Raw genomic sequence first — 19,982 nt, 5'->3', positions numbered from 1 at the left:
CTCTTTGGCTGGGGGAGGCGGGCCCTCGCCTACGGAGGCGTCGCTGGCCGGGCCGGGTCTGCTGGATGTGGGGCAGCCGATGGGGGGTGAATTAAAATGGACGGTCCGGGATCTGGGGGGGGGGCGCCCGAGACGGCCTCTTTTCTGGCCGAGGAAGCCCGGCAGAAGGAGGCTTCAGTTGCAAGAGGCCGGCTGGAAGGAGGCGCAAAGCGACGACTGATCCGGCGCGCACGGGCTGCGATGCTCGGGGACGCCCCGCCATCCCAGAGAGAGGGCGCCCACCGCCCGGCAGACCCACCGGGCCTTCTGAGCCGCGCTCACGCCCGGACCCCTCCGCCGGCACCTCCCCGGGGTCGTCCCCGACGCCTAGCAGCCCGGACCGAGCGCGCCGCGCCTGGGGCCGGAGCTCCGGCTGAGACGCGACGGATCAGAGAGCGCATCTCCTCGCCCACGTGACCGGAGCGCGCCCCCTTCCCGCGCCGGCATCTGAGGCGCGCGCCCGTCCCCTGCCGGCCTAGCGGCGCCCCCGGCCGTGCCCGCTCCCGCCTCCTGCAGCCCATGGCCCGCCGCCGCATCCCCCGCTCCTCGCCCTCGCCTGCCCCGCCGCCCGCCGCCCGGGCCGGGAAGTGACCGAGCGGGCGCGTCGCCGCCGCAGAGCCTCGCCCGGCGCGTCTCAGGCAGCGCAGCGGAACGAAGCGGGCGCTGCGCGGCGCGGCGAGCATGGAGGCGGCAGAGAAGGAGTGCGGGGCGCTGGGGGGCCTCTTCCAGGCCATCGTCAACGACATGAAGGTGAGCGACGCGGGGGGGGGCAGCGAGGGCGCCTCTGAGGACGTGCAGAAGGCGATCCGGGAGGAGCGGCCGCCGGGCTCTGCGGGTCTTGGACGCCCCCGCCCCGCCCCGCCTCTCCTTTCCGCCGCTTGCGTCTCCCGATGTTGGGGCGGGGCAGCCTTCGCGGAGAACCCGGCGCGCTGGGGGCAGCGCCCTTCTCGGGCCGGGGAGACTCGGCGGCCTGTCGAAGGTTGCAGCCGGGGCGGCCGCTTGCGCGAAGGAGCCGGGAGATGCTGCGCCCGGCCTCGGGACGCCTCCCCAGCGGCAATGGCCTTCTCCCGCCGCCCCGGCCGGGGGGCGCGGCTCGCCAGCGCCCTCTTCCCGCCCCCCCGTCCTGCACAGGTGCAGCCGAGAGCCTGAAGGCCCCGGGGGGCGTGGGCGGCTTGGAGGAGCCGGACCCCCTGCACTGCTGCTTTGGGGGGGGGCTTCCCTTGCCTTCTGCCGCCCCGGAGACGCTGGGCCTTTTGCCCAAATATTTGCCAGTTGGCAGAGTTCTTGCCACTCTCCAGCCAGCATAGTGTATGAGTCCTGGTCCCCCCTCTAGAAGGAAACCACAGGGCTAGCAGTGGTGTTCTACCTCAGAAAGGCCTGGGGAAGGGCAAAAAGAGAATTACAAAACTTTGGGAAGGAGCGGTTGGTGGTGGGTGTCTCTTCCTAGAGGCAGTCTTCCTCCATGCAGGGAACTGAGGCGCATGAGGCACTCCACCAGGCAAAGCAGGGGTGGCTGGTCCTAGTTCTACTACTACCACGGGAGAGAACAAGGCAAGCTGCCTGTCCCGGGTTGGCCAGCTGTTCTCTGCTGGATGCCCAGGGCCATCCTGGGATAACTCTGAGGGAAACGTGTGGTTCAGACATTTGAAAAATGAACAAACAAAAAATTCTCTGCCTAGGCTGTCCTGATGCACCGCCAAGGTGGGAGGAACTGCTGGTTGCAGCGCACCTCCTGCCCTGGATCAGTCAGAACTCTGCCCAGATCAGGCCAGAAAAGGGCCCCAGGTTCTTTGCTGTCCAACATGGGCTGCAATTAGGGGGGCTGACCACAGCCCCTCCAGACTGGCTACTCTGGGCCAATTTTGGTCCAGGCTGCATGTTTACAAGTGTAGTTTTGGTCTCTAAGACTGCTCCAATTCACTGGTCAGAGAGTTTCTCTGCATCTCCTCAGGAGCTTTGCCTGGTCTCCAGACGAATGCCTTTCTCAAAAAGTGAGGTCTTCCAATAGGGCTGCATGTGGCCCAGATTCAAACCGTCCCATCTGAGAACCTGGCGGAAGAGTTCCTTGCCCTCCGTTTGCTTGTCTCACAGTCCTGGTTGTTGCTCCAGTGTCCCTGCACGCAGTTGTCTTGCCTCTGCCCAAGTCCTACAGTGAAGAGGAATTTTCTCCTTTCTAAAGATTTTTTTCCTGCCGTTTAGCCAACATCTGTTTCTTTGCAGTCTCCACCCCTTGATTCGCATCCAGAACTCCAAGGTTTTAAAAAAGCTTTCGCTCTTCATCTTTGACATGACAGCCTTTCTGCTTTTTTGAAGACTTCTCTTAATCTCTATTTCAGCCACATATTCCCATCTCTTTCAACTTTTAAGTCCCCTGACTCTTTCTCAAAATTCTTAAAATATGATGCCCAGATCTGAAAGCAGCATTTTGTTTCATAATTGTTCTACCAATTCAGGATAGAAACTTGGCTTTTTAGCTCATGTTTAGCATCTGATTCTTTTAAAATGTCTTAATCCTTTTCACATCTATTTTTTCCAATTTTGCAGGTACTGCAAAATTTTATCTTGACTCAGATTTTTAAGTAATCAATGTGGTGTAGCCGAAACCAAACTTTCAAAGGCATCTGTAAAGCTCCAGTTGATGTTACAGGTTGATAGGGAGGCTTCAGTGCTCCCCACAGATGTGGCAAAGGAAAGAGGGCGGGGGTCTTCTCAGCTTGGGAAAAAGTGAAATTCTTCAGCAGTCCGGAGGGGAAAGGAGATATTGTGATGGAAGATATCCGAATGACAGCTGGCTTGACCCTTTTTCAGTAGCTGCCAGGAGGTAGACTGGCTTCAGATTACAGAGGAATCCCTGCTGGAAGGCATTGGGAATTGTGATCAAGGTTAGGTAATCTTGCTGAAATCTTCAAGAAAAGGTAGGATATATAAAACTAAGCATGAATCTGGATGTGGTATGGAAAATAATATCCAATATTTATAGAACCTTTGTTCTTCTTGGTTTTTCCATTTGAAGGATAAGATTACTCAGAGAGTTGCAAAAAATAGCAGGAACGCTAAGTAAACTTTATATAACATTGGAGTTCTTGATTTTAAGGGAAACTAAAAACATTTAATACTTAAAATTAAAAATGTTTAATTTTTACCTCGGACTGCAAAGATGTGAATTTTAGTTAAATAAGCAAGGATTCCCATGGCAGGAGAAGCTAATGGAAAAAGGAAACTGATGCAGTTGGGAAATAATGCATAATGCAAAAAGTCATGGAGGCTGCACATAAAGCTGAGCATCAACATTCAAAAGGTTGAAAGAAGCCCAGTCACCTAGGAAAGGAAGGGCCTGGAACTACAGAAATGGCCATGTCAGAGAAGCAACTGTGTTCTGAGGGAGAGAAGGGATCGGAGCTCTTCCAGGTGACCACTAGCGTTTCGGCTTTCAAGAAGTGTGGCTAAAGGAGGTTCATTTACTTTGAATCACTTCTCCAGGACAAGAGGAACTGTTTTCCAGTGGGCTGAAGGAACCATGACAGATTCTAGAGATTGTTGGAGAGCAGATGTTGTCTCTGACTTTTAAAAGGACAAAGAATCCATAGGGAGCTAGATGTTCGCTGATGGGCTATCCTATCTTAGGCACACTAATTGTTCACATGTTCAAAATACCTTGGCCAAGAATTAGAAGACTATGCTTCCCAAATTTGGAATCTCAAGCTCCTCAGAGGAAGATCCAACTTAGAAATGAGAAATTTCCTAACAAATGAGAACAATTAATCATATGTTTGGAAAGGTCTTCTGAGCAACACATTATAAAATTGCGTAGGTTGTGTTGTTGGAGCACGCTTGTGTCCCCTGAGTGGCGGCTGTTTATCTTATGCTTCGAGGGGAACCCAGTTTCCTTCTATTCTGCTCCCTGCTGTAAACATTGCTACAGTGATGTATTTGTCCAACAGGCCGCATTAGCATGGAGAGCCATCCCCCTGGATTGCTTGGCATCCTGGCAGTTGAGCTGAGGAGGGCAGCGCCTGCCCAGTTCACCCAAAAGCAAGGCAGCCAGTAAGCAAGATCGTGGATTTAGGGAGCTGCTGCGGGTCCCCACGGTGGCTGCGGGGAGGAGCAGCAGCAGGAGCCATTGGTTCTCCTCCCGGCAAGGGCTCTTCCTTGGGCTGCAGAGGGGCCTGGCGCTTTGCCCTCAAGAGGAGCGTGGCTCGTCTTCTCTGCTGAGGTCGGATGGAGCCTTCTCGCCTGTCAGGCTGCCAGCTGCCCGTGCAACCGCCATTCCTATTACAACTAGTCCTGTCCTTGAAATGAAGGAACCGTTCTCTTCCTCTGGCCTTGTCTGATGCCAGGGATGGATGCCTGCCTTTATACAGCTTCTTCCCACTGACCTTAGCCCCACAGGTTCACGTGGGGAACACGCCACAGTTCCTGAAAATACCTTTGTTATGACTAGAAGATGAGTATATTTGGCAACCGAGGTGGCGCAGCAGTTAGAGTGCAGTACTGCAGGCCACTTTAGCTGACTGTGTTCAGCAGGTCAGCGGTTCAAATCTCACCGGCTCAAGGTTGACTCAGCCTTCCATCCTTCCGGGGTAGGTAAAATGAGGACCCAGATTGTTGGGGGCAATGTAAATATATATATACATTGCTTACTGGTGTACACCGCTTAGAGAGTGCTTGCACTTAAAGCGGTATATAAGTCTCATAAATAAATAAATAAACCCCTCCAGGGCTGCAGTTTTGGCTTTGGGCCTCAGTCTTGCCTAGCTCAGTGTCCAAGAGCCCCTTCTCTGTCTTTTCCCTCCCTTTGGGGTCATTTCTCTCCCCTCCTCACTTCCCTTAAGGCCTCTCCCATCGCTCGGTGTGGCAGTCAGGGGGCTTCAAAGTGGCTGCAGAGTTCTTCTCTGGCTTCGTCTCTCCTTTGATTCAGCAGAAGTGCCAGGGGTGGCTTTCATTTCTTTCCTTGGGGGGCTGCTGGGGGTGGACCCAGCATTCTTGCAAGCATGTCAACCCTTCAAGCGCCATGTTGGGGCACTGTGGGTTTAACAGAAAGCTGGCGGTAGAGACATCTTCGAAAAACGAGACTGTTGAGAGATCACATTGAAAGTGTGCATCACTTCTCTCCCAAAGGGGCCACTGGGTGTCTGGTGAGGGTTGGCAGATTCCATGCTTTACCTTACAAACTGATTGGACCACACCTGGCATGGCCAGAGGTACCAAAGTGGCACGACCATTTTGCTCTGAGCAGGGCTGGGGCAGGGCAGAGCCTGGGGGGGGGGCTTCTGATTTGGGGGAAGGAGTTGGCTCCAGTGGGGCTCTTCTACCACCTCAGGGAAAGGAGCAGCCTCCCCCCCTCCCACGCACTTTATGCGTCTCTGCTGTTACCCAAGGAAGAGAGAAGTGCTGCTCAACCTCTTTTTCTTCTTATCTTCTAGAGCTCCTACCCAGTCTGGGAAGATTTCAACTCGAAAGCCACGAAGCTCCACTCACAGTTGCGGTGAGTTCTCCTACAGAGCAGCTGCCAGTCCCACCCCAGGGAAGCGAATTGCTCCTTTTTTGAAGAAGCCATTGTGGTCTTTGTGCCTCTTGTGCTTTATTTTGGTGCTTGTTGCTGTGGTATAGTGGGCTGGTTATTTAGAACAGGGCTTTTCAACCTTTTCATCCATTGTGCCACTTTTAGGATATGGCAATATCCGAGTACCACCAGTCGCCTAGCAAGGTGTCAAAAACTTGATGACCTAAAAAAAAAAAGGAAAAAAGTGATAAAGTACAGGTAGTCCTCGACTTACAACAGTTCGCTTAGTGACTGTTCAAAGTTACTACGACACTGAAAAAAGTGCCCCCCAAGCCACAGCCGAGCAAGATGCCCGCCCGCCCGGTGGCGCTCTTCCTTCTGTCCGAGGTTTTCATTGTTGTGAGCATTTCTGTTGAGGATTGGCGGGGTGGTGGGGTGTTTGGTTTTTATTCCCCCCATCTGCTGGGTGGTTGCAGCAGGTTTTAGTCACTTCACATGACTCTGGGACACTGTGACCGTCATAAATATGAATCAGTTGCCAAGCATCTGAATGTAAATCACAAGACCCTGGAGATGCTGCAACATTCCAGCTGATTGTTGCTTCTTCTGGGCTCAGCAGAAGCACCAGGATCAGCGCTGAGCTCCGGCTGGAGCCTGGCACTTATCCTGGCGCTTCCACTGAGCCCTGACAGCCCTGCAGCTCCAGCCATCTCTCGCTCAGACTTGTGCGGTGCTGCCACTGGTTCAGCTCATTCCCCTCCCCCGCTACCAGGTGCCAATGTACCACAGGTGGTACCCGTACCACTGGTTGAAAAGCCCTGATTTAGAAGGCTGTTCGGGAGCTGGACTGTGGGAGGTTGTTTTTGCAAACAGTACACGATATGCAGGACCTTTGGATTCTGAATTTCTGCCAATGGCTCCCAGCCGGCTGAGCATCTCAGGCCCAGTCAAGGTGTCTGTTAAACGTGCACGGAGGTTTTGGTGTGGGGCTTGTCAAAAAGTCCAAGTAGATTAAGATTAGCAAGTCACTCTGACACACACACCCTTGTTGATGCTTCTGGAGAACTGGGGGCGGTGTGTGTTAGGTGCAGATTTTTCAGGATGGAATGTGTTCTTTACCTTGCTGAAGATTTGCAGTTGCAGTTCCAGTGGCAGCACCCAGAAATGTCTCAAGCAGACTCTCACAGTCTTTCTATACTGGATGTGAGGTTGTTATGTGCTCCTTCGCAACCAGTGGCAAGTTCGCCCGACCTATAGCCAGCCAAGACCACCTTGTTTTGTTTATTGCAATAAGCAGGGAGAGAAGCTATCAAAGCTTGGTTCTCTCCAAAGTTCATCATCTCAAATCAACATCTTTATACATTCCTGGCACCGTCTGCCCATCCCTCCTTGTTCCCCATTGGCTGAGGTACTATGAGGTTACATTCTCTCTGACTGCCTTCTACATATTTCCTGCTAGATACTAAATCATACATCTGTGTGCATTTAAGTTAAAAGATAATATATGCAAGATGTGTCAAATAATATTCAGTAGAATATTGAGCATGTTCTGTTTGTTTTTGAGTTCTGGGATGTTTTATGCCTTGATAGAACAATAGGTTCTTTCCTGTTTTTCCATTCAGCTGGTTTTCCTGCTATTCAGTCCAGTTTTAGTTTTCCTGTTTTTCAATTCGGTTTTGTCATTCAGCTACTTCCTCTTGCAGCTACTTCCTCTTACAGCTAATTCCTCTTACAATTTTAAATTTTGAACATCTTTTATCAAAGCTAAATCCCCATGCAAGTCCTGGATTGTCTCTGTTGATGGCCTTGCATCCTCCTCCTCATCCCAGACTGGGCCAAGTGGAGGTGGGGGTTAGACCCATTTTCTTGATGGTTTTATTGGCTGGACTTGTTTATATCCTGCCCATCTGGATAACAATCCTCTCACAGTAGCTTTCTTTTCTAAACATAAATTCAATAAATGTTATTTTAAAACAACCAAGGAATTCTGGGGACTCTCCCAGCATGGCCAGGAAGGAGAAGTCAGGCACGCGGCTTCTGGGGTAGCCCCAGGCATCACGCTGCTCTTTAAGTGAAAGGGGAGATTAAATGTTTTAATTAAATTTAATGACTTCTGCAGCACCCTCTGTGTCTTTGCTAACACTGGCACAGGGGTGCAGGCTGAGTAGCCCCCTCAAAATGTGCCTCCCTGCAGTTTGGGGGCTTCCTCCATCCCCCTTTTTCTAACCCTAAATCTCTCTCCTTGCATAGGAATCCCCAATAGGCATCTTTGACCCAGATGAAGAAACACAAGGCATGCTCAGAAAATGTGCAGATGGCACAGAGGGTGGTGGTGGTAGGGAGAGAGAGCTTGCTAATCCATCAGGAAGCAGCTCAAGGCTGGGAAGGGTCTCGATAGCCTTGAATACTGGGTCTTAGCTAAGAATACATTGTTTAATAGTGAGAATTGAAGGGTCACCACAGGTGCAAGCTGGCTGAGCCAGAGACGAGGCCACTGCCTTAATGGGGCCGGTGCAGCCGGGCTGCCTCAAAGGAGGAGGACCAGGGAAGGGTAGCCCTTCCTGGGTTGTATAAACAGAGGCATAGAAACAAGATCACACGAAGTATTATTACCGCTTTATAAAACCCTAGTAAGGCCACACCTGGAATACTGCAGCCAATTTGGTCATTATATCATAAAAAAGAGTTTGGAAAAAATTCAGAGAAGAGCAACTAAGATGATCAAAGGCCTGGAGACTAAAACATACGAAACATTTTACTTCTGTTTACACTTCTTTCATTTTCTGAGCAGGTTCAGATTTTATCTCTTGAGTTGTTAGTAGTGGGTGGCTTTGGCAGATTATCATTTTAGTCCAAGCAGTATATAAATCTCATAAATAAATAAATAAATTGCATTATGGAATGCCACAAGGTTGCCTTCCACGCTGCATCTGCTGACGCGTTTGGCTGTCAGGAGGAAGAAGTAAGGAAGAGAAGAAATTTATCAGAAAATCTGTACATTTTGAGGGTGATGTCTTGAACACAAGGGATGTGTCCTCAGAGCCGTTCTGTGAGTGCTTTTCACAGAGCAAGCAGAGGCTGTTGTAGGGAAGAATATAAAGTAGCTAGTTTCCAGGAAACAGAAAAGTGAACAAAGAACTAACTGGAGTTTGGACTGCAGTTTGGCAGAGAATGTTAAGAAGGAGCTTGTAACAAACTTCCCCTCAAAGCCAACAATGTGCATTTGGCTACTTTGACATCCTAAGAAAGTAACAAGAAGAAACAGGTGTTTTTCTGCTAAGTCTGTGCATAGCTTTCAAAAAAGATACTTAGTGCGGGGGGGGGGGAAGGCACCTCTCATCGAAGCATTAAAGCCGCTGCATCCTTTGGGATGATATCATTGGTTGCTCCGAGTGCTGCCTCCTCCCATGGGTCCCTGCACTAGAGCGGCTTCACAGTGAAGAAAACAATAGAAACAATGCATGCTAAATAGAAACCTCTGCTGGTAAGGGGTGTGGCCTGCCAGGACTATGTCTGCAGAAGAGGTTCTGGTGAATTATCTCTTTCAGATACACATATTGAAGACAGGGATGGAAGTGCAAGAACTTGGGAATTTAGGTGGTGTTTCATAATTCCATATTTTCATACACCCATCTAAAAACACTGGGCTTGATTGGCTAAGGGGTCATTAGTGTGTGGGTGATACCCATCTCAGTTGCAGCTCAGCACAAGTTGATGCTTTGGCCTGGAAAGTCTCAATAGCCAGAGTCGCCTAGGTTTGCCCCCGGGGTCCCCTGGCACCGTAGAGCAGTGTTTCCCAAACTTGACAATTTTAAGGCATGTGGACTTCAACTCCCAGAATTCCAAAGCCAGCATTGCTGGCTGTGGAATTCTGGGAGTTGAAGTCCTCATGCCTTAAAATTGTCAGGTTTGGGAAACACTGCCGTAGAGAAAGGAGAGGAGCCCTGAGAAGAAGAGCTTCACTGTGGGGAAAGCCCTTTTGCGATAAGCCACGTCTTCTTGTTTCACTTGACCTGATTGTATATTGTCCTGGTTTGTGCCGTGCTGAAGTTCTGCACACTTTGGATGTAGAGTTTCTTTCCTAGCCAGCAAGCATATTTTATTTTTTTTACCAGGGAGAGTCTGGCTGAAGGCAGGTCAGTGGGTGTTTGGGCTGGTGAGAGAAATGAGCCCAACCAGGAAATCAACTTGGCAGGTAGTCTAAATCTCAAATTCAATAAAATTGAGATTGGCTATAATAAAACAATTTCACAAGTCTTATTTTGTGGTGCCTCCTTTCCCTTCTTCTGCCCCAGACAATTAGGGAAGGGTGTAGCTGAGCCCCTTCTGATGGTTATTTCCCTGCTTCAGAAAGCTTCAGCCCCGTTTGCCCAGGAAAGAGCTGCTGTCCATCTCTGCCAAGGTTGCCTTCCTCATTCCCTGCAGCTCCCCCTCTCTTGTCCTGCAAAGGCTCCCCTCTTGACCTGAGCCCCTTTCTTCCTAGGACCACCATATTGGCTGCAGTGGCTTTCCTGGAGGCCTTTCAGAGAGTGGCAGACATGGCCACCAACACCAGAGGTAAGGCGATGTGTGGAGCTTTGGGGAGGCAAAATGGGCTTGGAGGGGGAGTTTTGTTAATCCAACCCCAGCTGGGCCCAGTTCTGGGAATCACTCTCCTTCTGGCACTATCCGTGGACTTGGTCGTCTTCCAAGGATGGAGCTAGCGGCTGCCTCCCTACATGGCTTTAATTGGGGCTCTTACCTGAGGCCCCCAAGGCCCCCCTCACTCTCAGACTGGCATGATCCACGGTTGGTCCTTCCATTGTGTGGATTGGATTCCCAGTGTGAGAAGTGCACATAGTTCTGTTCTTATTTTTGGTCTGGTGCTTTGGTTCCTGGAGAGGTTTCAGCCTGAAAAATGAAATTTTCAGAGCATTTTTTTTCCTGTTTGAAGCCTCAGAATGGAGAGAAGTGGCATGCTCAGAAAGAGTTGATTTCTGGTGAATTTCAGTATGAATTGCAGATTGGCTAGGGATGAGGAATTGGATGCAATAACTCTCTCCGAGGAGCATCGATGTCTCTAGGTTCCTAGTCAGGGCTCTGCTGATGCTGCAGAGAGTGGATTTCTGCTGCGGGATTGGTCCCTTCCCTCCCCAAGCACAGATATCTTGCACCAATGAACATATTGTGTGTGTAAAGCAGGATGCTCTGAACAGGCACAGTGGGTCTGTGTTTCTGTGCATTCATCTGGCCTCAGCCAGAAAGGAGATTGAAGCCAGGGGTCCTTTTAAAAAGCCATGGTGTCATCAAGAGGAAGATCCTTAAAGCGGGAGGGGTGAGGTTAATTTCTCTTATATCCCTGGCTATGTTGCCTTTAATACCCAGTTTTTTAAAATCATAGTTATAGCCAAACTGGCGGCGAGTGAGTGCCTATTTAATAACTGTGTCCAGTTTTGGTGGGCTTCCCTGCCAGGGTATCTAGGAGATGGGCTGGGAGGGTTGCAGCCCTTTGGAGGAGAGGGCCAGAGAGGTGGGGAGGAAAAGCAACCCCCAAGAAGAGCTGGCTGCACTTCTGGGGAGGGGGATTTTGACTTCACCAAAGAGCTAGAGAGGTAGCAGGGTAGGTGGGCAATCGTGCTACTTTCATCTTGAACTCCTGCAGGAGACCCTTCAGATAGCCTAGAAAGCATGGAGGGAGCAGGTCTCAGGGTGAGGGCCATGTTAGGTCGCTTGAGGGAAGGTGGGCGGTTGTGGGCTTTGTGCAGGGGGTGGGAGGAAAGGCCCAGAGAAGCCCCTCCCAAGATGCCCCTTGGATCTGTTATCCTGTTACTGGGGGGAGAAGGGTAACCTCTGAAATCCTCCAGTCAGCCTGGAGATAGATGCCCACTGAGCAGAGGCTTGATTCCTCCCACATTCTCCAACCCCTTTTGGCCAACTCTGTTTCTCCCTCAGTTTGACCCCCAAATCCCCCTCTTGTATATGAGGAGCTCCCGGGGGTCTGGGCAGGCGAGGACATTCTAAGTGGGTAAAGTTTCATATGGAGGAATTCATAACATCTGGGTGCGTGGGGGGCTGGAAGGGCTTCCCAGATGGTTTAGTCCAGTCCCCTAGCTAGAGGAGGCCTCTACACAGCCCAACCTCCACTGAGGGCGTCAAGCTCTGCTGGCTGATTTGTCCATTGGGAGGTTGCCTCAGTGAGGTAAAGCGAATTAGAATGTGAGCATGGGACCAGAGCAATGATGGAGCTGGAGGTTTTGCAGAGCCAGACTCTGCTGGGCTTTGCAACAGGCGGGCACGAGGTCTCCTGCAGGGACGCCTGAGCCAGCATCCGGCGGCAGGGGGGCTTCCTTCCATCTCATTCTTTCTGGCCCTTGTGCCTCCTCATGGCAGGACTCTGCTGCTACTGCCGCAAGGAGAGGACTTCCAGCTGGCTGTTTTCCCTTGGTGTGTGGGGGGGGGCAGGGGGGGTTATAGCATTAACCAGATAGGTCTGGGTAGGTTTGGGTTGTGGAATTGATCAGAGAACAAAAAATCCTTGAAGGTAAAATGGCAGCTGTTCCATTATGCCGCTGCCAGAGAAGATTGTGATTCTTAACCGATGCTTGGTCTTGGTTGAGTTCTCCAGCCTGCCTCTCGCGGAGGCCTTTGGACCATGCCCTCCAGGATGCCCAGGGTGGGCTGACTTCAGTGATGGCTTTGATGGTCCATCTTGGTCTCGTCAGGTTTTTTTCCCCAGTGGGGAAAGATGCAGACCCACCCACCCACCCATCTTTTGTTCCTGGCCTTTGCCAGTTAATCACAAGGGAGTCCCTTTTCTCTCCAGGAGCCACAAGGGATATCGGCTCAGCACTGACCCGGATGTGCATGCGCCACCGCAGCATCGAGACCAAGCTGAGGCACTTCACCAAGTAAGTGTGCTGACTCTCTTGTGCAGTTCAGTTGCATTTCCAGGGTCAGAGACCTTTCTTCTCAGAAAGGGGGACCAGTGGACTTTGGGGGGGAACTGAAGGAAGGCCTCTTCCTGGGCCAGTCTTGCTCCTGCTGCTCTGTGGCCAATTCCCCCAGGCCAGGGGGCCCTTCCTGTACCCCAGGCAGGTCTAAAATGTGTAATCTCCCTGTCCCCCTTCCCCTGGCGATGGAACTCCTGGGCATTTTTCTGACATGCAGAGCAGAGGTAACTGCAAAACCTGCAACCTGTGGAGTTAGGGAGATCCACTGGACTGCTCAGAAGCCTGGCTGGCATGTCAGTGAGCAGTGGGTCTTCTGCTGCAGTCCGGATCAGAAAGGCAGGGCATGCTGGCTCTCTGCTCAGGAAAGCCTTCACTGGGCTCATTCCGTGCCCTTCCCTTTAGACCTGGGCCCAGAAGGACTTCATGCCCAGTGGAAACAGGAGGGACTGGGGATGAAGGGTATTGAGGTTCTGCTTGGTTCTAGAAGGTGCCACTTGGCATGGCAGCATTTTACATGCACACGCACACACACGTATACACAGCCTGGGTGTTGTTCAAGAGGGAACCCATTTCCAGGCCCGCTTTGTTTAGGTCAGTGGTTCTCAACCTGTGGGTCGGGACCCCATTTGGGGTCGAATGACCATTTCACGGGGGTCGCCAAACAAAACAGTCCGCCATTTTCTTCCCCTTTTCCTTAGCTGTGCTACTCCCTTTTATTCTATTGGCTTTTGAAAGCCAATAGAATAGACTCTCTTGAATAGAGTCTAATTCTATTGGCTTTCAAAAGCCAATAGGAATTGTCCAGGCTGTCTCTGCCCTGCTGAGCCCGCCAAAAGTCCCATTCTGCAAACGGTGCTGCACCAGTTGAGTAGTCCTCGACTTACGACCGGTTGAGTAGTCCTCGACTTACGACCGGTTGGGGGTCATGGCATTAAAAAGGTTGAGAACCACTGGTTTAGGGCAAAAGAAGAGAAAGGTGACTTTCACTGGCTGGAGGTTTCCTCATTCCCCTCCTCCTGGGGCTGCTTCAAGAAAAGGGGTAGCTGCTCTGCTGCTCTTCTTGGCCCTGGCCAGGGGAAGCCACCTCTCTGAGGCTCGCCTGTTCCTTTCTCTGTGGCTGCAGCGCCCTCATGGAGAGCCTGATCAACCCCCTACAGGAGAGGATAGAGGACTGGAAGAAGACCGCCAACCAGCTTGACAAGGACCATGCGAAAGGTAGAGCTGTCCTGTGGAGCCAGGGGCTCAGGCCACGCAGGAAAGGAGGCTGGCAGGGCGCGTGGGCATCTGGGGTGACTGGGAGAAAGTTGTGGGCTGTGGCCCTCGGTGCTTGTCTTCCGCCCCGAGGAAAGCCTATGGCTGTGGCCTGGGGACCCGCTTGTTGGCCACACAGGGGAGACAGCAGCTGAGGTAGGAGCTTTACGGTGGCCTCTTTCCTGCCTCTTCAGAGTACAAACGAGCCCGTCATGAGATAAAGAAGAAGTCTTCTGACACACTGAAACTTCAGAAGAAAGCACGCAAAGGTGAGGATGTGAGGGTGTTGAAGGAACATTGGGCGGTACTGAGGGAGTGAAGAGAAGCTGTTTGGCATCTCCATGGAAGAGATGATGTGCAGGGAGAGCGGCCAGGCGGGGACGGTGGTGGTGCTGGTAGAGCTGAATGTGCTTCCCCTCAGGACAGGAAAAGTGCAGCATTAGTTGGAACTTGCATCCTTGAGAGATTTCAGCTGCTGCTGCTCTCAAGGCTTGAAAACTAGAAGGCCTGGATGGCAGCTCACATCTAGAATGTCAGAAAGACGCTTGACGGTGACACCTGGAAGCCACCTTCCCTCTTCCCGTGTCTATCCTTGGCCTGAGCCTTCCTGGCCAGAGGATTTGAAGCTATCGAGACCCAGCCGGCAGGAGGGCTGCAAGCCAAGGAGAGGAAGCAGCATCTGAGCACCTCTCCATTGGCTTTCCCTGGACTGGCATGGAAAGGAGCAGATGTTTCCAGAAGTTCTGCATCTACTACTTTTTTGGGGGGGGGGAAGGAAGCTCCTTTGAAGATTGTCTGGGACCTGAAATGTGCTCAGGGTGGTTCTTTGGCACATTCTCCAATTTCGCTCTGCCATCCTGCAGGGTCCTCTGCTCAGGGGAATCTCATGTTCATTCCAGATGTGATTGAAAAGCTACGGTAATCGCTGAGAGGGGAAGGGGCAGTTTGCAGTAATGTGGGTGCCTCACTGGGGGAAAGCGTTTGTTTTGTAAGAGGCAAAGTGGTTTGGATACCTGCCTTTTTTCACACATTCTTTCTCTCTCCTTTTTTTTTCCCTTCCCACATTCCTCTGTAGAGCTTCTTGGTAAGTCAAATATTGCCAACCCAGCTTCCTCCCTCCCTCCTTCCTGGCCTTTGCTTTGGGATCTCCTCTTTCACCATCCCACCCAGCTGGGCCTGAAATGGAACGAAGCCTCAAATGAGGGGCCACCACCATAGCTGGATCCCTTGAGGTTCACAGACCTGACTGCAGTTCCAACTTGGTTCTCCTTCTGAGGGAAGCCCTTGCCTTCCCCTTGCTCCAGGGATTACCACAACCCATCTCAGGAAGCCTGATGAAGCCATCATTGTGTTAGGTTAGCTCTGATCTTATATTGTAGAGGGCCACATCGAGAAGGGAGAGCTGGCTTCAAGATCCCCACATTGACAACTTGTATAAATTGCTTCCCAACCTTCTTTTCTGCCCTGCTGGCAAATCTAGTGTGCACACGCACTTCATTGACCTAAATGCAGCATTATAGGACCCTGTAGGTCAAAGGGGCCATCAAGCCAGACACGAGACTGAGCCCAGAAATCCAAACTTCCTGACCGTTAGATCTCTAGCCTGCGAAGAAAAGCCCGCCAGTTCTCTAGGTCATTGGTTCCATAGTCCAGCTTGTTTTCATCAGGAATTTTTAAACCGTACATAGGCAGATTAGAACATTTCTGTATTGCCGTAATTCATCGCAACTCAAGGCCACTTACATGGTAAACTTTAAATTGAAATCTGCCTCCTTGTTCCTCAAGCTTGTTATTCTGGGTCTTTCCCTGTTGGTACGAGATAGTACCAGTCTTACTAATATTAAGAAACATATAATAAAGGATCCAGGCTGGGTTTCATTTCGGGCCTGTGCAAAATCCTCACCAGCCCCTCTCCTCCTCCTCCTCCTCCTCCTCCTCCCTGGTCCAGCTCTCCTCTCTTGGGATTTCAGCAGTGGGACCAATGCTGAGATCCACCTTCTGGGATCCCCAAGAGTACCGGTGAAAGCAGAATGGGCCAAGCTGTGATACGTGCTCAGATCTCCATTTTCAAAAGGGCACCTTTCATCCTTCTGAAAGGGCGAAACAAATTAGCTAACTTCCAGCTATTTACTCAGCCCACCTCTGTGTCGGTTTGAACTTGGCTGACAAAATTATTTCTGTGTGAAATGGCCTGTTTACCTCAGTATTTTTGCTGCCAAGCAGGATCTCAGCCTTGGCTCCCCAAATCCTTGGCTGTTTCCAGACTTCCCTGATTCTTCTCATGGGGGTGGCTCCCCCCCTCGCCATCCATGCATGTGGGCTGCTGGCAGTTGTGGCGGGAAGCCTGTTTGAAAGGGAATAGGATCCACCTACCCCTCTTGCTGTGACCAGGTGGGAGCCCAGCGAATATTGTGCCTGGCTCTTGTGCTGTAAGTGGGGAGAAAGACACACACACACACACACACACACACACACACACACACACACACACACACACACACAGTGATTCTGTATTAAGAGGCCATGTGGGAGCTGGGCCCCACAGCAATGTATTCCCCCTGACCACACGGGGTGTGGGTGTGGGTGGAGAGGCTACTCTAGAAGACCCGACCAACTCTGCTCTTCTGCATTTTGGAGTGCCACCCTTTTATCTGGCCTCCCTGGGGTGAAGTAAGGCCAGTCTCTCTCTGCCCTGCTGCTCATTCTCCCTTTTAGTCCAGAACCCAAAGGGATGGGTGGGTGACAGTGCCCACTGCCTGAGGAAGGGACCAAAGGGATCTCCATCAAGGAGGAGGCCAAACTCCATCTTGGGGGGCTCAGAGCGCCAAACAGCTTGGAAAGCCGATGAAGGCAAACGCGTTCTGCACTCGAGCAGAATCATTCCAGCCTCAGCCCAAAGGATGGAGTTTGGGAAAGGAAAGGCGCCCCTTAAGAGACCCGACTGAACACCTTCGGGTGTTTGGAAGTTGTAAGAGAGCAGCCCTGCAGGGCATTGTGCCTCGAACCCTTTCTTATGTGGAATTATTGCATGTTTTCTGGAAGAGCTTTAAGATGGAGGCCGGCGTCCTCCGAACCTCCTCCTCTTTTGGAAAATACTTGATCACCAGATCATTCTGCCCTGCTTTCGTGGCCGAAGGTCTGCCAGCCAGATGGAGGACCTGTTGTGGAGTGCTGAGAAATTAGATGGCAGAGGAGCTACGTGCTCTTGTTTGCTACATGCTCTTGTTGGCACCAAGCAGAAGGTTGACCTGAATGGTCAAGCCATATTGGAATATATTATTACTGGGCAACATTTTAGTGAGCGTTAGCAGGCACCTGTCAGTAAATGGAGCTTCCTTTTTTTCCTGAAATGGAGCCATAACCTTTTACAACCAGCAGATGCCACATACGGCGTTGCTCTGAGGACTGGAGCAGACCAGATTTCCCATAAGATTTTGTAAGTTGGCATTTTTTTGGCAAGACAGTGGACAAGCTTTGCAAGATTCATCTAATGAGTTTGACCAGCAGTGGGTCAGTGTGTGGGAACAAGTGATTTTCTTAGGGTATTCTCTGAAATAAGCCATCATATTAAGCCATTACGTTTTTTTGGAAGGCTTTAGCATGTCATGGGACTCAGTTATTGTGTTTTCTTTTCCCTGATTTAGATTTATATGAACACAGTAAATTATTTGGGAACTTATATGAATAGTTCTATGTGTGAATAACAGAACACAGGTTGAGTTTATATCTTTAGAAATGCCTGTTTCTTCTCCTATATGCACTCCATACATTTCATATCCCACTCTGATCTTGCCTCCTGTCTACGTGCTGCATTGTTTTTATTATTATGAATAGTAATAGTAATATGCCATTTGACTCCCAATCGTTTAATTCTAGAGACCTTCAGCTGCAGAAGTAGGCCTGGTGCAGCTTGTTTGATGTAGTGTGTAGCAGGTTTTGTCCCAGCATGACACCTGCGGGAAGCCAGAGCTACGCCCAAGGACACCCGTGGCCCAGGGTTTGGGTAGAGAAGCCACGAGGCTCTCATCTGCTGTTGTTTATAGGCAAGGGGGACCTGCAGCCTCAGCTGGACAATGCCCTGCAGGATGTGAACGACCTGTATCTCCTCCTGGAGGAGACAGAGAAGCAAGCGGTCTGCAAGGCCCTGGTGGAGGAACGGGGACGGTTCTGCACCTTCATCGCATATCTGCAGCCGGTGGTGGTAGGTCCCTTGTTTCCATGGTCAGACGCAGCTCTTCTAGGGACTGGGCAACTGACAGCGGTCCAAGGGATTCCCCACCCTTTGTTCAGGCAGATCTTGATTTTTAAGCATGTGAACAATTGGCTTTTGTTGCCCAATTATAATGCCGTTATCGGTTTAGTTCTGCTGGTGCCTGCCCTCAGATTAGTCCCGTATCCTGCTTTCAGGCAAGTAAGGTGGAAGCTCTTGCACTAAAGGGAACGTATGTCCAGGGCATTCTATTGAGCTACTCCCAGGAATGCTGGTGAGTGCCAAACTTTGTATCCAGAATCTGGACAATCTGGATGTGATGAAAAGGAAGGTCACCTCTCAGGTGCTTGGATACCAGATGCTACCCCACCCAACCCTGAGGGTCTGGGGTGGGAGTTGAGGTGGAGGAGAAGGAGGCTTTCCTAGACTGGCCCTTGGTTCATCCAAGAGTGGCATCTGCGGAATTAGAGACGAAGTAGGATGTTTATTGAAAATTCCAATTAAGAATTTATCTCAGCTTTTTCTTCAACTCCTTTGTCTGATTTTTTTTTAATCCTATGAATATTGGGATAAATATTAATTCTTGTCTGGAAGATGCTCCCTCCTCACCCTTCTTCTCAAGAGGGATTTCCAGGGCAAAGGGGTGCCTGGTGGCAGTAAACTAAACAGACTGTGCCCACAAGGGGGAGGAGGGTTGCATGAGGGAGCTGGGTGTGGGTGGGCAACCCTCCTCCCGTGCAGTTCCATTCCCCACACGGAAACGCCGGGATGGGCCAGGACAAATTTTAGGAGGCCTTAGGTAGATCCCTTACTCAATGCAGTTCAGGTGGCCTTTGGGGCACTGAGGGGGGCACTGTGTCTGGCTGTGTGGTGGGAGCAGCAGCCCCCTCCCCCGAGTTCCAGATTAAAAACAAAATGGCCTGTCTCTGTCACCCCCAGGAGCTGCTGGTGTGGCCCCAGTACTCCATCCTTTTCCCATCATCCTCTGACCTCCTAGAAAGTCCTGCTGGTCAGCCCAGCATTTCCTTTCTCATGGAATCCAGCCAGGCTGCCCGTCGATGGGACCCAACAGCAGCCTCCCTTCCACTGTTGTTCTTGCATCGCTGTGAGACCAGCTGCCCTCCCTCCCTCCAGAGATAAGACAGAGGCTTTGGTAGACCCCTCCTCCATAAATGCGCCAGTCTCCTCAGAAGTCATCCCAGGGAGCTGTCTCGGGCCCCGGGCTCTGGGGCTAGCAAGTCAAAGGGTTGGGCTGACCTTTCCCATCCCATAGAGGAGCAGAGGCGCTTCAGGAGGAAGGAAAGTCCTAGAAATCCAGGATGCTACTGAGGAAGGATACTGCAAACATACGATCGATCGCTTGCCAAAGAATTCTGAGTAGAGAATTTGACTTGTGGCTCCTCTCCTCCCAGCTGACGCTTCACTTGGCCCGAGCAGATGAGGCCGGAGAGTTCTGTAGCTTTGGTGCTTGGCAACCCACTTGCAGTAACTTATCGTAACAATATTGGCACCTGCTGCCAAATTTGGTGTCAACCCCGTTCTCGTTTTTCATTAAGCTTTTTTGAAGGTTTGAATGTTTGTGGTTCTCCATAAGATCACATATACAAATTCCCAAATTGCTCTTTTTGTTTACTGTTCTTGATTCTGAATTTTAAAAAGATTTTCTTTGGACTATAGGGAAGAAAGTTTGCCTGGAATGATTTTTTTAATTCAATTTTAGTAATGTAACTATAATCCCAGCAGGTTTCATATAGATTAACCTGAGTTACATTTCTGAAATTACACAAAACCTCAACTGGCAGATCCAGCCCTTTGTGGCTTTTGCATAGCCTGTTGAGGACCAACTGAACTGTAGTAACAGAGTGGAGAGAAGGAACAAACAGGAAATGGAGAAGAAGCTTGGAAGTCTACAGATCAGATGAGAGGTTTCTTGGGGCTGAAGTGTCATGGGAAATATACACGACCTCAATACATACCTACTGTTGCCTCTGCCAAAAAGAGGCTCCCTTCTTCTCATGAGAGTCTTGCCATCTCTCTCTGGCATTCTGAA

At 50.9% G+C, this 19,982-nt stretch overlaps 1 protein-coding gene across 5 annotated transcripts in view; it reads left to right on the top strand.

Annotated features, from left to right (window-relative positions):
• Positions 1-119: 119 nt before the first annotated feature.
• MTSS2 (MTSS I-BAR domain containing 2) overlaps positions 120-19,982 on the top strand; it is a 30,451-nt gene continuing 10,588 nt past the window's right edge. For 3 of the 5 annotated variants that reach the window (XM_039353541.1, XM_039353540.1, XM_039353544.1), the window contains exons 1-8: positions 120-789; positions 5,463-5,524; positions 10,026-10,099; positions 12,345-12,429; positions 13,595-13,686; positions 13,917-13,991; positions 14,798-14,806; positions 17,766-17,923. In XM_039353541.1, coding sequence (XP_039209475.1) covers positions 721-789; positions 5,463-5,524; positions 10,026-10,099; positions 12,345-12,429; positions 13,595-13,686; positions 13,917-13,991; positions 14,798-14,806; positions 17,766-17,923 — 624 coding nt within the window. In that variant the 5' untranslated portion in view covers positions 120-720. The remainder of the gene's footprint in view (positions 790-5,462; positions 5,525-10,025; positions 10,100-12,344; positions 12,430-13,594; positions 13,687-13,916; positions 13,992-14,797; positions 14,807-17,765; positions 17,924-19,982) is intronic. The other 2 variants (XM_039353543.1, XM_039353545.1) reach the window with 1 other exon arrangement.

The sequence above is a fragment of the Crotalus tigris genome, unplaced genomic scaffold (genome assembly GCF_016545835.1).
Source record: "Crotalus tigris isolate CLP2741 ecotype Arizona unplaced genomic scaffold, ASM1654583v1 scf7180000018525.42219311030:4301911, whole genome shotgun sequence".
In the NCBI taxonomy this organism is placed as follows: Eukaryota; Metazoa; Chordata; class Lepidosauria; order Squamata; family Viperidae; genus Crotalus; species Crotalus tigris.
Note: the sequence above shows the minus strand (reverse complement) of the source record. Positions and strands in the feature narration are given on the sequence as shown.